A 12,262-nucleotide genomic window follows, 5' to 3' on the forward strand; every position below is an offset into this window, starting at 1 on the left:
TAAGTATATGCACCCAAGCATTTCATAAAAAACACTGCAAGATATTTCTTTTCGGAACCAACAAAATATTCCACATTATGTAATAACAATAATTATTTAGTACACCTTGCTAGTTGCTAGCCCACAATATTCTTCTCTAATTGAGAGATATATCAATTCCGTAATTTATATTCAATAAATGTTGCCAACACCTTATATGGCCAACATGACTTCTTCAGTTTTCTTAACAGGACTTCTGCATGATACCTTGCAATACAGTGTAACAAATATATAAGTGCATTTTGCATGATCAAGTAGCTTTGGCTTCCTAACCTTTGTAGGATGGGATGTGCCAACTGGTTTATTTGTGCTTTATTAAATGGTGATGAGTTTTAGCTCACTTGAATCCAATGAAGAACTACTCGCTTCTACAATTTTGACCAGTCAACCATTAAATCACAAACGCAAAAATAGATGAGCTGGATGGAAATGATGGCATTTCACAACTTCTACAGATTGCACTTGATGGAAACTTCATGAGTTTTTTTTTTTTTGTTTTTTTGATTCATTTTTACAGCAAGACTTGCCTGGTTGATATGTTTATGTGTTTACATCACTTTTTTTTTAATTTCTGTGCAATTACAATTAATTTAATCACAAACACTAAAAATAAATCCAGCAATTAACTTTGTTATGAATAATCATCTCGGTTCTTGTAGGTGTATGAGTCTTGTACTTCTTCTTGTACGAACTCCTCTTTCTTTTCCCAACCATTTGGCCAACCCCCATTGGCCTGTGTGGTGGCACCGTAAGACTTGGGGGCACCATAATTTATATAATTTTGAGTAATGTCCCCTGTCTCTTCATCGAGTTCATCTTCATGGATAAATCCGCATTTTTCTTCACTTGTTTCCTCAGGATCTGCCCAGGGTTGCTTCTCTCCTGAGGCAAATATGGCATAAAATATAACTCCGCCATAGTGGACCAGGGCAGCGATCAGGAAAACATACTGCCACTCTTCACGTGACTGTAGTGACAAAAAGTGGCATTGTGAGAACAAACTCCCTGTGTTTACAAAAGCACATCTTCTTTGAATGCTCCACCATCAAGCTTTTCATACAATGTTATCCTGAGGGGAAACCTCTGTTCTGATTATATAAAGCAAATACTGTGATAGAAATTTTCCATAATCCTATGACTTTTCATTAATTAACTTTTTTAAAATCTCAGGATCTGAAATGAAACTCCAGATATATCTGCGGTCTGCTAATTTTTAAAATACCCATAATCTCCCTTTTAGTTTCCATTGATTTACGTATATTTTGTTCTCTTAATTCTTTTGTTTATTTCCTTTTGGTGAACCATGATTTTGAAGTACTCTATAAGGACAAATAGCTGATATTATTCTTCCACTGATAACTGTGGAGTCTGAATTGACATTTCCAAATAAAGCTCAGAAGGCTTCTATTTGCATGTTCTAATGATCTAAGAGAAAAAGTGTTTTTTATTGTTGTTTTGTCAAACCAGAAATACAAGAAATATTATAAGGTGTTGGAAAGCATATTGCTTATTGGTTAGGAAATAAGAGCTCTTCGAGAGAGATTTTCTTCTGAGCCTCAATTATCTCCCTTACTCAGAGGTCTGGTGACAGGACCACAAAGAGAATGTCAAACAGAACACAGAAACTCTTTTCTACCATGAGAGAGAATCGTCTAAAACTAAACATTTCCATCTTACCTTATTCTTTGTCATTGCACCAACAATGATAGGGCAAACCATTCCTGACAATGTGCCAACACCATTTGAAATGCCCATTAAGATGCTGGCATATCTCGGAGCAATATCCAAGTGGTTAACATTGAAACCTGAAATATACACACAAGCTTAGGCTCAAAGAATCCTAAATCTCTTAGAAGTGGGTGACTGTAGAATATTCTCTACCACACTCATCACCCTCTTTAGAAGATACTAGGTATCCAGCATGTGCTCAGTAAGTATTTTTTGATACTCTAGCTCAGGGATATAATGGGAGTGGAATGAGGTATGACTTCTTATGCAATACTTAAAATGTGATGCTCATACTACAGAGAGATTTTCACTCAAAAGAAGAAGAAGGGGAGGAGGAGGAGGAAGAGAAGTAAACAGGAGAGAAATTAGTAGTAATAAATCCAAATAATGATTTCTAAGTGTTTATTTTTAGTTTCTAGTAAAAACATGATGAGTAACTTTTTAAAAATCAGAATATTAAGGAGGAAAGGAGAATTTGTGTGTATATGTGTGTGTGTGTGTTGACAGCAAAAATCAGTTACATTTATGCATTTAAAACCATATATCTTACCAGAAATAGCAAATCCACTGAATCCCACTGCAAGTACCAAGAATGAGATAGCGACCCCTCTAGTATGAGAATAGCCAACGACCAGAAGCAGTGTTGCTTCCATGCCAAAACCTTCAGATACAAACACAAGGAAACACTTCAGAAATTTGTGCAAATTTGTCCAATGAGCTAAAACTGCTAAAAATGCTCATGCCTATCTGACCTAGCAAACCATTTCAGGAAGCCTATCTTAGAAATAATAACACTAATAATTTATGCACAGGGACTACTGAAGCCTTTCATTTTAATAAAAACACTGAAAACAATCTAAAGTTTCAGTGATGGGCAGGGACAAGTTAGTTATATAGTTACTTAAAACTAGAAGTTATGAAAATTTGAAGATAAATTATTATAAATGAACAACGAAGACACAAACTGAAATGCATGTTTGATATGTACAGAAAAATTACTCACTCATGTAGATCAGCAGTTCATGAGCCAAAATCACGTCCTTAACATCACTTATGTACTTACCACCACAATTCATGATCTTTCTTACGGTAGTAGTTGAAAGAATTTGCTTGCTTCTTAGAAAATCTGCAATCTGCCCTCCAATGGGTACGATAATTGTCATTACCAAGTGTGGCACAGCAGATAACATGCCAACCTGAAGGGGGAAAAAAAAGAAGAGACATACACGTGACCATAGGCAATATGGGCAGTTTAACGGTCTTGGTTTTCTGGATCCATCATAAACTCTTTGTGGAAAAAGAAAGGAAATAAAATACTGTCTCCAAATGACCACTTACCCTTAGAATAAGCAATAACTTCCAGAGAATAAATGAGAAAAGCTAAGTAAATTTACCTTTTGTTTTTTGGAAGAGAATGCTTTTTTCCTGTGTGATAAGTCAGTAAAATTTGAGTTTATGAATAAACTATCTTGAATCTTTTCACAGACTGATTCACATTTATGTGTCCATCTTATATTCTTAAATATGTTTGTAAAATTTCATCATTAGTGAGTCAGAGGGAGACAGACAGAGACAGACTCAGAGGCCAAGAAATATATTTGATAAGGCTAGAAGAGGCTACATTTTTAATTTTTAAAAAATTCTTAATAAGGCTAAAAACCTTAAGTGCCTTTTAAATATGTATCTCTTATGAGTTTCATATTTAGTTTCTAAGCTAAATTTAGCCTGGGAAATGAAGATCAGTTCTTCAATTTTAGGTATTTTCTTTTTTTTTTTTTTAATATTTTTTATTTATATCTAGGAGAGAGCGGGAGAGACAGACAGCATGAGCAGGGGAGGGTCAGAGAGAGAGGGAGTCACAGACTCCGAAAGAGGCTCCAGGCTCTGAGCTGGCAGTCAGCACAGAGCCCGACGCGGGGCTCGAACCCACGAACCGCGAGATCACGACCTAAGCGAAAGTCGGACGCTTAACCGACTAAGCCACCCAGGCGCCCCGGTATTTTCTATGTCAAATATCAATCTTTGGTCATATTTTCCTGTAGTGGTGTAAAGTTTCTGTATTAATTTCATATGAAATTGCTCGTATTTCTAATGTAGCAGCATCAATGCAACACACATTTTTTTGGCTGGCCAATAAGTATGTGAAAGGTACTGTTCTCTAGGCATCATGAAAGCAGGAAGTATGAATAAAATGCATTTTAATTGTATACATGGACTTAGCAAAATTTGAATATAAACATACAAGGAGGTTTTTGTCCTAAGTGTAATTTGAAGTACATTTCCTGGTAAATTACAAGTACTGGGAAAAAACTGATTATTTGTGTATTTGTGTTTTTATATCTAAATATAGTTTAGATAGACAGATTGATAGATAGATTGATAGATATGTTTAGATGTTTATATGTAGATATACTTTTATATGAATATATATATAGACTATAACTGATTGATTCTTCATAGAAACTCCATGTCATTAGGCCTTGTGCACCCTTCTCTTTGTGCTTCTCCTCTTTGTGCCTCACAGTCTGGATTTCCTCTCTTCCCACCTGTTTCACAGTCCTTTTAGAAATTGCAGGCTACCATGCAACAAAGAGCAGCTACTCAACACTTCTCCTCTGCCCCAAAATGTGATGCTCAAAAGGAATCAATGTGTCCTCTCACTTGGTTGCCTCTTGTAACCTGACCTCTCAAAGTGTTGGTTAATTCAAGCACTCCTTTGATATACCATTTTCAAGAAGCTAATAATGTTTCTATATAAGTACTATATATACATATATATGTGTGTGTATATATATGTATGTTTCTGCTTTAACAGAGTCAGTCTATCTGAAATGAAGATTATTCTATTGTACTTGTGATTTAGTCGGCAAGATACTCAATTTAACTAAGGTTGGAGAAAACTATCCTCCATTTAAATATATTTTAATGTTTATTTATTTATTTTGAGAGAGAGAGAGCGATCATGAGCAGGGCAAGGGGCAGACAGAGAGGGAGAGAGAGAATTCCAAGTAGGTTCTATGCTGTGAGCACAGAGCCTGATGTGAGGTGTGATCTCACCAGCCATGAGATCACAACCTGAGCCAAAATCAAAAGCCAGAAGCTTAACTAACTGAGCCCTCATCATTTAAATATTTCAGTTTGCTTACATTTTTTGCTGAGGTTCTGCAATTATTTATAGAAGAGAATATTGGGGCTGGCAATCATTCAAACACCAGCCCAAGTTATCATGTATCAATTGTTTATTGTAGACTTTGGATTCAGAGCCATGCCAGCCTGGATCCAAAACCCATGTTATATTTCTTTTACTACCTCCTTCATACATTTTTCAAGGAAGTCTGTGACTTATTTTAAGCCAATATAATAAAAATTTTCAAACTAATCTGTGTGTGTAGAAGTTACCTACAATTTTAGTTACAAATATAATAAGCGAATCAAATCAACCTATCTGATAGTTATATCTAGTTTTTGCGAAATATCATTGCTTCTGCTCAAGCATTTTCAATTAAATGGAGCTACAGGGCCAGAATGACCACACAGTTTCATTAACATCAGTTGGCTCCTTCAATTTTTCCCCATGAGACCTGACTTTATTAATAGCCTCTCAGTGTCATATTTGTCCTAGATTATGAAAATGGACTCACACCTCCAGCAGCCTTTGTTGAGAAGTATAACACCTCTCAGAGCTTCCAAAGGCTACCCTGCAATGTTTGATCAGCTCTAGAGAGAAGAGGCCTATCTAAAGCAGCCATTCTTCTCAGGAATGGAGGAAACAGTTTCCTTAGAAACAGGGATCACAAAAGAGCTCTTAGAATAGCTTCTCCGAAACTCAGGTTTTCTTCAATTCCAGGCCTCAGATAGTCTTTCAAGTAGAGACGTAATATGAATAGCGAGCCCAGCTGGACGTATGTAATGACATGAAGAGAAATGGCAAGTCCATTGCCAGCACAGACAAGTGTATTCAGTACTCAGCAAAGGGCTCGCCAGAGATGGTATTCAACAGATACTTTACTAAGTGCTTAAATGAATATAGGGTCTACCTGAATTTGAATAGCATAGTAAAGGAAATTGAAACATAAATTAAAGGATCAGGGCTTAAACTTGATTCTCTCATATATTACCAGTGTGGTCTAGGCAATTTAAATACCTTCCCTAATTTGTTTTCCCATCAATAGAAATGATGACAGTTATCCAGCTGGTCAACCAAACAAAGTTGTTTATGAATATGAAAGGACCTTGTAAATTTCAAGCCCTTCTATAAATATAAAGTAGTATTTTCATTTTCATTTTATCCTTACAGATAGTCTCAAAATGATTATATTTTCACAGCTATGAACGAATGTCTAGCATTTAGCATACTGTGCTGTAACTGGTAACTAATTGCTTTCGTCTATACCACCAAGCTGTGAACCCTTGAGAACAGGAACCATGTTTTTATGTCTGAATCCTACACATCTCATACTCGGCATATGCTTGTTAAATGAATAAACTGAATAAATGACACACAAGAATGTTTTCAGATTTTTTTTTTTTTTGCTATCTCAAATCTTTCAGCCAGACAGATTTTTTTAAGTTTATAAGAAATTTTTAAATTTTTCCTTTTACTTGAGTGTAGTTAACACACAATGTTACATTAATTTCAGGTATATGGCAAAGTGCTTCCACAAGTTTATATATTTTGCTACACTCACAAGTGTGGCTACCATCTGTCACCACACAGTGTCATTACAATATCGTTCACTATGTTCCTTATGTTGTGTCATTTAATCCCATGACTTATTTATTCCATAACTGGAAGCCTGTCTCCTGCTCCCCTTCACCCATTTTGCCCATCCCTCATTCCCTATCCCTCTTGTAACCACCAGTTTGTTCTTTGTATTTACACGTTTGACTCTGTTTTTTGTTGGTTTACTTGTTTTGGTTTTTTTAGATTACACATAGGAGTGAAATCATAAGGTATTTGTCATTCTCAAAGTCTGATGTATTTTATCCCATATAACACTCTCTAGGTCCATCTATGTTGTCACCAATGGCACAATCTCATCCTTTTTGTGGCCGTGTAATATTCCAGTGTGTGTGTGTGTGTATGTGTTTGTGTATAACGTCTTCATTATCCTTTTGTCTATCAATCAGGACTACACTTTTACATGAAAAAGATGTCCAGATAGATTTTTGAAAGCATTGAAGTAGAGATTGGCAACTGTATAAATACAATTCCATTTTAATAAAAGACTGTTTTGTTCACTGTTACATTGTCTCTTGAAGACTTAAAAAAAAAGTTATGTTTTTTAACAGGGGAAAGGTTCCAGAGCTGCCCATCCCAACTGACATATAAGCTGCAGGAGGGCAAAGACCAGGCTGATTTTGTCTGTATTTCCATCAACAAAGAGCAGTTTCTGGTAGACAGCTGAAGGAAGCAGAGACACACTCTTTATTTAGTTTTTGTTTCCCACAAGTTATTTGTTAAGTAGATGAACACATAAATGAGTAATGCAATAAATTGAGAAGATAGAATATTGGCAAAGAAACAGTCTTTAGCTGAACACAAAAATAAAGCACTGGTTAATGGTAATTTTTACATACCTTGCTGATTTCAAATCCAAAGACTTCCTCAAAATATGCTGGCTGACTAATAAGCAGTAAGTAAAAAGTCCAGCTTCTGCAGAAGTTTGCCACAATTATTGCATAGACAGGCATAGACGTAAAAAATTTCCTCCATGGAGTCTTGAATTTCTGAAATCCCAAACAGAGAGCCATTCTGACCATTTAAAATATTTTCTAACTTAAATGGGAATAATAAGTGCTTTGCATTTTCAGGATATGTATGTTGGGGCATGAGTAGGAGGTAATGAATAGTTCATTGCAAATCTAATTAACCTTTGCTGCATGAACAATCATTGGAAGAAAAAACGATATCAGCCTCTTCTTCTGAAAAAAAAATTGCACCCATTTTAGGAATATATGAGATCTTATGTTTATAGAAAACAATTCCGAAAGCACAGATCCTAGTTTCTAAGATTTTTTTTTTTTTGCAGTGATAGATCATGACTTAGCTAAAGATCATTGTTGTATCAGTGAACTTGTTAGTCTCCAAAATATCTTATATAAAGTATTGAAAATCCAATATAGTTAGGAGAAAAAAAATAAAGAGTGTGATATTCTAGACCCTATCTAAAGTCAAAAATATGACTACAAATCTATAAGTTCTCTTGAAAGACAATGGATATCAATATAAATTCTGTGATGCTGAAGTGCAAGGTTCTATAAAACTCACATGGCATGCAGCTGGGTTAAAGTGACCTCCCAGCACACCATGGGCACATAGTAATTAGTTATTTGTGATATTGCAAACATTCAAAATTAACAACCCAAACATGACTGGCTTTGCTTATGATACCCATTAAAAAATTATATCTAGTATACTTAAAGATCCTATATATGCCCCAATACAAAGGAAGTATATTCCCCCTCAGACTAATATTTTTAGATCTGAAAATGTCTCTCCTATTCTCAAACACTTTCTCAGTGACTTTATTTTGAATGTCAAAATACAGTTTGGTGAAGAAACAGTAGCCTAAAATAACTCTGTTTAATGCTAGCTTGGGATCCTTGACCAGACCAAATCAGTAAAAGAGGAGGCAGACATTTTTTAACACAGATTTAGTAATTATTCCTGGATATAAAACCTCATAATTGATAGTACTGATTGTGACTCTAACTAAGCCTTTTCAAGATCACTTTAAAAGTAATATAGTAAGAAGTTATATTGTTGTGATCACAAATATATATAAGACAAAAAAGAAAAACAAAAACAAAACCATGGCCTAATGACATATAATGAGTACTGTGGCTTTAAAAAATATCCAGTGACGACATCATAGATGAATGTAAAGAGTGTATTTCTTAAAATTCAATATGCTCTAGGAAAACAATGCCAGAAAAATATGCTCATTCCACAGAGAATAAAAATTGTCAAATACATGGATGTCAGCATTGTATTATTATGTTTGTATGAGAAATAACTTCAGAATATTATTGAAAGTAAATAACTCTTTCCTGCAGGGAACGTTTCTATTATTCAGACCTCAAACATCTCTGCTAAGAACTTTTTTCTTCAGGTTGTAAAACATTTCATCAAATGTAAGATAAAATCTCTGGTTTCATACCTTAAAAATTGTTAGAAGTCCTAGGAGGGCTTATAGTATTTTGATAACAGTGTACTTACTGACCTGGCTCTTTGCTTCCTAAGTGTATTTGGTTTACAAAAATTAAGCAAGTTGTTTGCTTAAGATTTGTGCATTTTACTGTATACATGCTATGTTTAATTTTTTAAGGAAAAAATATTTAAAAGACATTATAGTCAGCTGCAGTGTGTGATCCTTAATAGGAGGCAGATTCCAAAGGAATAGCTGCACAGGACATATGAATACAGAGTAGGTATTCAAATTTGGACAGGTATTAGAAATTTGAATAGGATCTAGGTATTAGGTAATATTAGGGAATTATTAATAATTATTTTAGATATAATAATAGCACTTAAATGTGAAAGAGTATTTTTATTTCTTTAGAGATGTATATGAAGTTATTTGCTGGTAAAGTGTTATAATACCTCATTTATTTTGAAATCATCCGGAAATAAGAAAAATGAGATAGGTTAGGCAAGATCTTAACCACTGTTGCATCTATTCTGTGGAGACATGGATGTTTCTGTTACTATTCCTTCTGCTTTGCTATATATTACATTTGTTCACAATAAAAAGTTCAAAATAAAGTACAATTCAATAGCTAGAATACAGTCTCATTTGTAATTTTCTTTTGAAGCTACAGGAAAGTATAAAAACATCAGTAAGAAGTAAAATATTTTATTTAGAAAAGCAGTAAGGTAAGGAAATAGGGAGTTTGAGATTATCCATGTCATTTTATCAAGCAAGCTACTAGCAACTCTTCTGAAGGTCATTTCCAGAAAGTGGTTTTCACTTAGACTAAATTTTTGATTGTTTAAAAAATTATGTTTGATTTAGACACACAATCTCAAGAACTGGTAAGTAAAGGAAGTATATTCACTAAAGAAAATATAGGCCGATCAGATCATTTTAGGCTAGAAATTGAGGCTAAATTCTGAACTCACCATCGATCAGCCTATGTTTAGCTTCTGTGCACAAAACCCACTGCTAGTGGGCCCCAGAGTGCACTGCCAACACCTGCCCTGTCCCCACATCATTGCTTGTTTCCTAAGTAGCCACCGTTAGAAACCATCAGTCCATTTACAGAAGAAACAGGAAGGAGAAAGGTCTAATGTCAGTCTGTCCAGTCCATGGGACTGCTGTAAGATAAGAACTTTTTTTTAAGTACTGAAGTTTCACTTCTGTGTGATATCCAATATGGGATTTTTCATATTCATTAACGGCCTCAACAACAGTGGGTGATAGACCTTTTGACCTAGGATGAGGTGTCAAAGACAGGCCTTCTCCAACAAATGAAGTAGAGAATCTGCTGGAGTAAAATAAAATTAGAATGAGGAGAGGCGCCTTTAAAAGAAAGAGAAGCATAATATGAAAGCGACACTGGCTCTTCAGCCCTGCATGGTACCTTCTAGCTCTCAGCATAAGGAAACTGAGTTACTGTTCAAGTGCTGAATTATCGCACCTATCTAAATACATTAGTTTTAATCCCCATTTTTTAGTAGTACCAGATGGCTATTTATCAATTAATATTTATGATATACTAATGTCACATGGACTAAAATATATGCCTTACTGACACAGAAACTGCATTTTCTCTCTCCATAGATTCCATCCAAGAAATAAAATCAGAATCAGAAAAGGAGTTCATGTTATATGAATATTTTATCTTCATAATGATAATCCTGAAAATTATAAGAGTTTTTCAATAACAAGATTGTATTATGCAAAAAATATTTTATATCAGCTATTATTGACATTCCAATGATTTAATATTTCTTAAACCACATGTAGCATAAATACATATGTTTAAAACCTACATTTAGACAATTCAGTGCACTAATAATAGTCCTTTTCACGATTGTGTTAGATGATCTGGCATGTCCTATGATCTGAAATTAACAAGTATTTGTTGAATTTGTTTAAACTATGGATCATATTCAACTGTTTATAAAAGCTTATTTAGGTTTATAGTCATAGCTATAGCCAAAGGCAAATTGGATGATTAAGAAAAGATAAAGGAAAAAAGAAATTATAGATAAAGGAAGTAGTGATCATTCCTAAGTCAGAAAATAAGGATGGAGGAAAGAAAACAATCATGATTGACACCAAATTGGTTTTGTTGAATCAGGACTCAGAAAGTAGTTTGGTTGGTCAAAGGGAGGTGAGATGAAGAATAAGAACAGGAATATACACCATAATAAAATTCTTACTTCCATTGCACCTAAAAGATTTGCACTCTCTCCAATGCTTTCTTCAATGTACCTACGTTCTTCATCTGTAATGGTAGGATGCTTTGCAGGACTCTCATAAGACACCAAAAGCCAAAACATGTACCAGATCATTCCAAAGCTTCCTGAAAGCAAGAGTTCAAAAAGAAGAAACTAAAAAATCTATCACAAATGTTCTCATTTAACCATCATTTGCTGGAATAAGACAATAAGAATCTCATGACAGACACATTCTAATAGAATGTGATTTGGAGTTTATGCTTCTCCAACTGACTTCAACTATCTGTGCTTGTGTTATGCCACTAGACTTCAACATTCCTGAGGGTTGGTCCTGTAGTTTACCTCTTTATCTCTATTAAACAATGGTGGTACATGGGAAACTCACAATGAATAATTATTGAATGGTGCAGTTTGGAAGATGTTCATATAGCCAACAAACATTTACTTGGCACTTACTGTTCCAGACACTCTGCTAAGTGAGAGATATATCTTTGAACGAGACAAAATTCATGTCTTCAAGGAATTTTATAGAAGTTAAATTCTTTTCTTATTTGTCTTCCATATGAATATATGAGTATATTTCCACAAAGAAGAAATACTCATTTCAATCTCCTGTTAGCACTTCCAGATCTAGTAAACAGACTATTAAATAAAAATCTAGATTATTTCAGCCTGAGTGGCTATCGTTCCTTTAAAAAGTGGACTTCTGCGGCACCTGGATGGCTCAGTCAATTAAGCATCTGACTTCAGCTCAGGTCATGATCTCATGGTTTGTGGGTTCAAGCGTTGCATTGGGCTCTGTGCTGACGGCTCAGAGCCTGGAGCCTGCTTCACATTCTGTGCCTCCCTCTCTCTCTCTCTGCCCCTCCCCCACTCATACTCTGTCTCTCTCTCAAAAATAAACATTAAAAAAAATTTTTAAGTGGGCATCTATAATTAACATAGTAACGTTTAACACTTTATATTACTATATACTATGTTATTTTCAGTACACACTACTGCCTATTGATCACCCTTTGGACAGATGAAAGTTACATACAATAAACTGCTTGCATGTTCTTCTCCATCCTTTTCTTTAGCACTTTC

General features: G+C 34.7%; 1 protein-coding gene across 1 annotated transcript in view; it reads right to left on the reverse strand.

Annotated features, from left to right (window-relative positions):
• Positions 1–670: 670 nt before the first annotated feature.
• SLC17A6 (solute carrier family 17 member 6) overlaps positions 671–12,262 on the reverse strand; it is a 37,600-nt gene continuing 26,008 nt past the window's right edge. Inside the window, exons 7-12 of the mRNA XM_077768059.1 lie at positions 11,159–11,301; positions 7,348–7,497; positions 2,831–2,963; positions 2,318–2,428; positions 1,717–1,844; positions 671–1,006 (exon numbers count right to left, since the gene is read on the reverse strand). Coding sequence (XP_077624185.1) covers positions 671–1,006; positions 1,717–1,844; positions 2,318–2,428; positions 2,831–2,963; positions 7,348–7,497; positions 11,159–11,301 — 1,001 coding nt within the window. The remainder of the gene's footprint in view (positions 1,007–1,716; positions 1,845–2,317; positions 2,429–2,830; positions 2,964–7,347; positions 7,498–11,158; positions 11,302–12,262) is intronic.

This window comes from Crocuta crocuta, unplaced genomic scaffold, assembly GCF_008692635.1.
Source record: "Crocuta crocuta isolate KB4526 unplaced genomic scaffold, BGI_CrCroc_1.0 scaffold371, whole genome shotgun sequence".
Classification (NCBI taxonomy): Eukaryota; Metazoa; Chordata; class Mammalia; order Carnivora; family Hyaenidae; genus Crocuta; species Crocuta crocuta.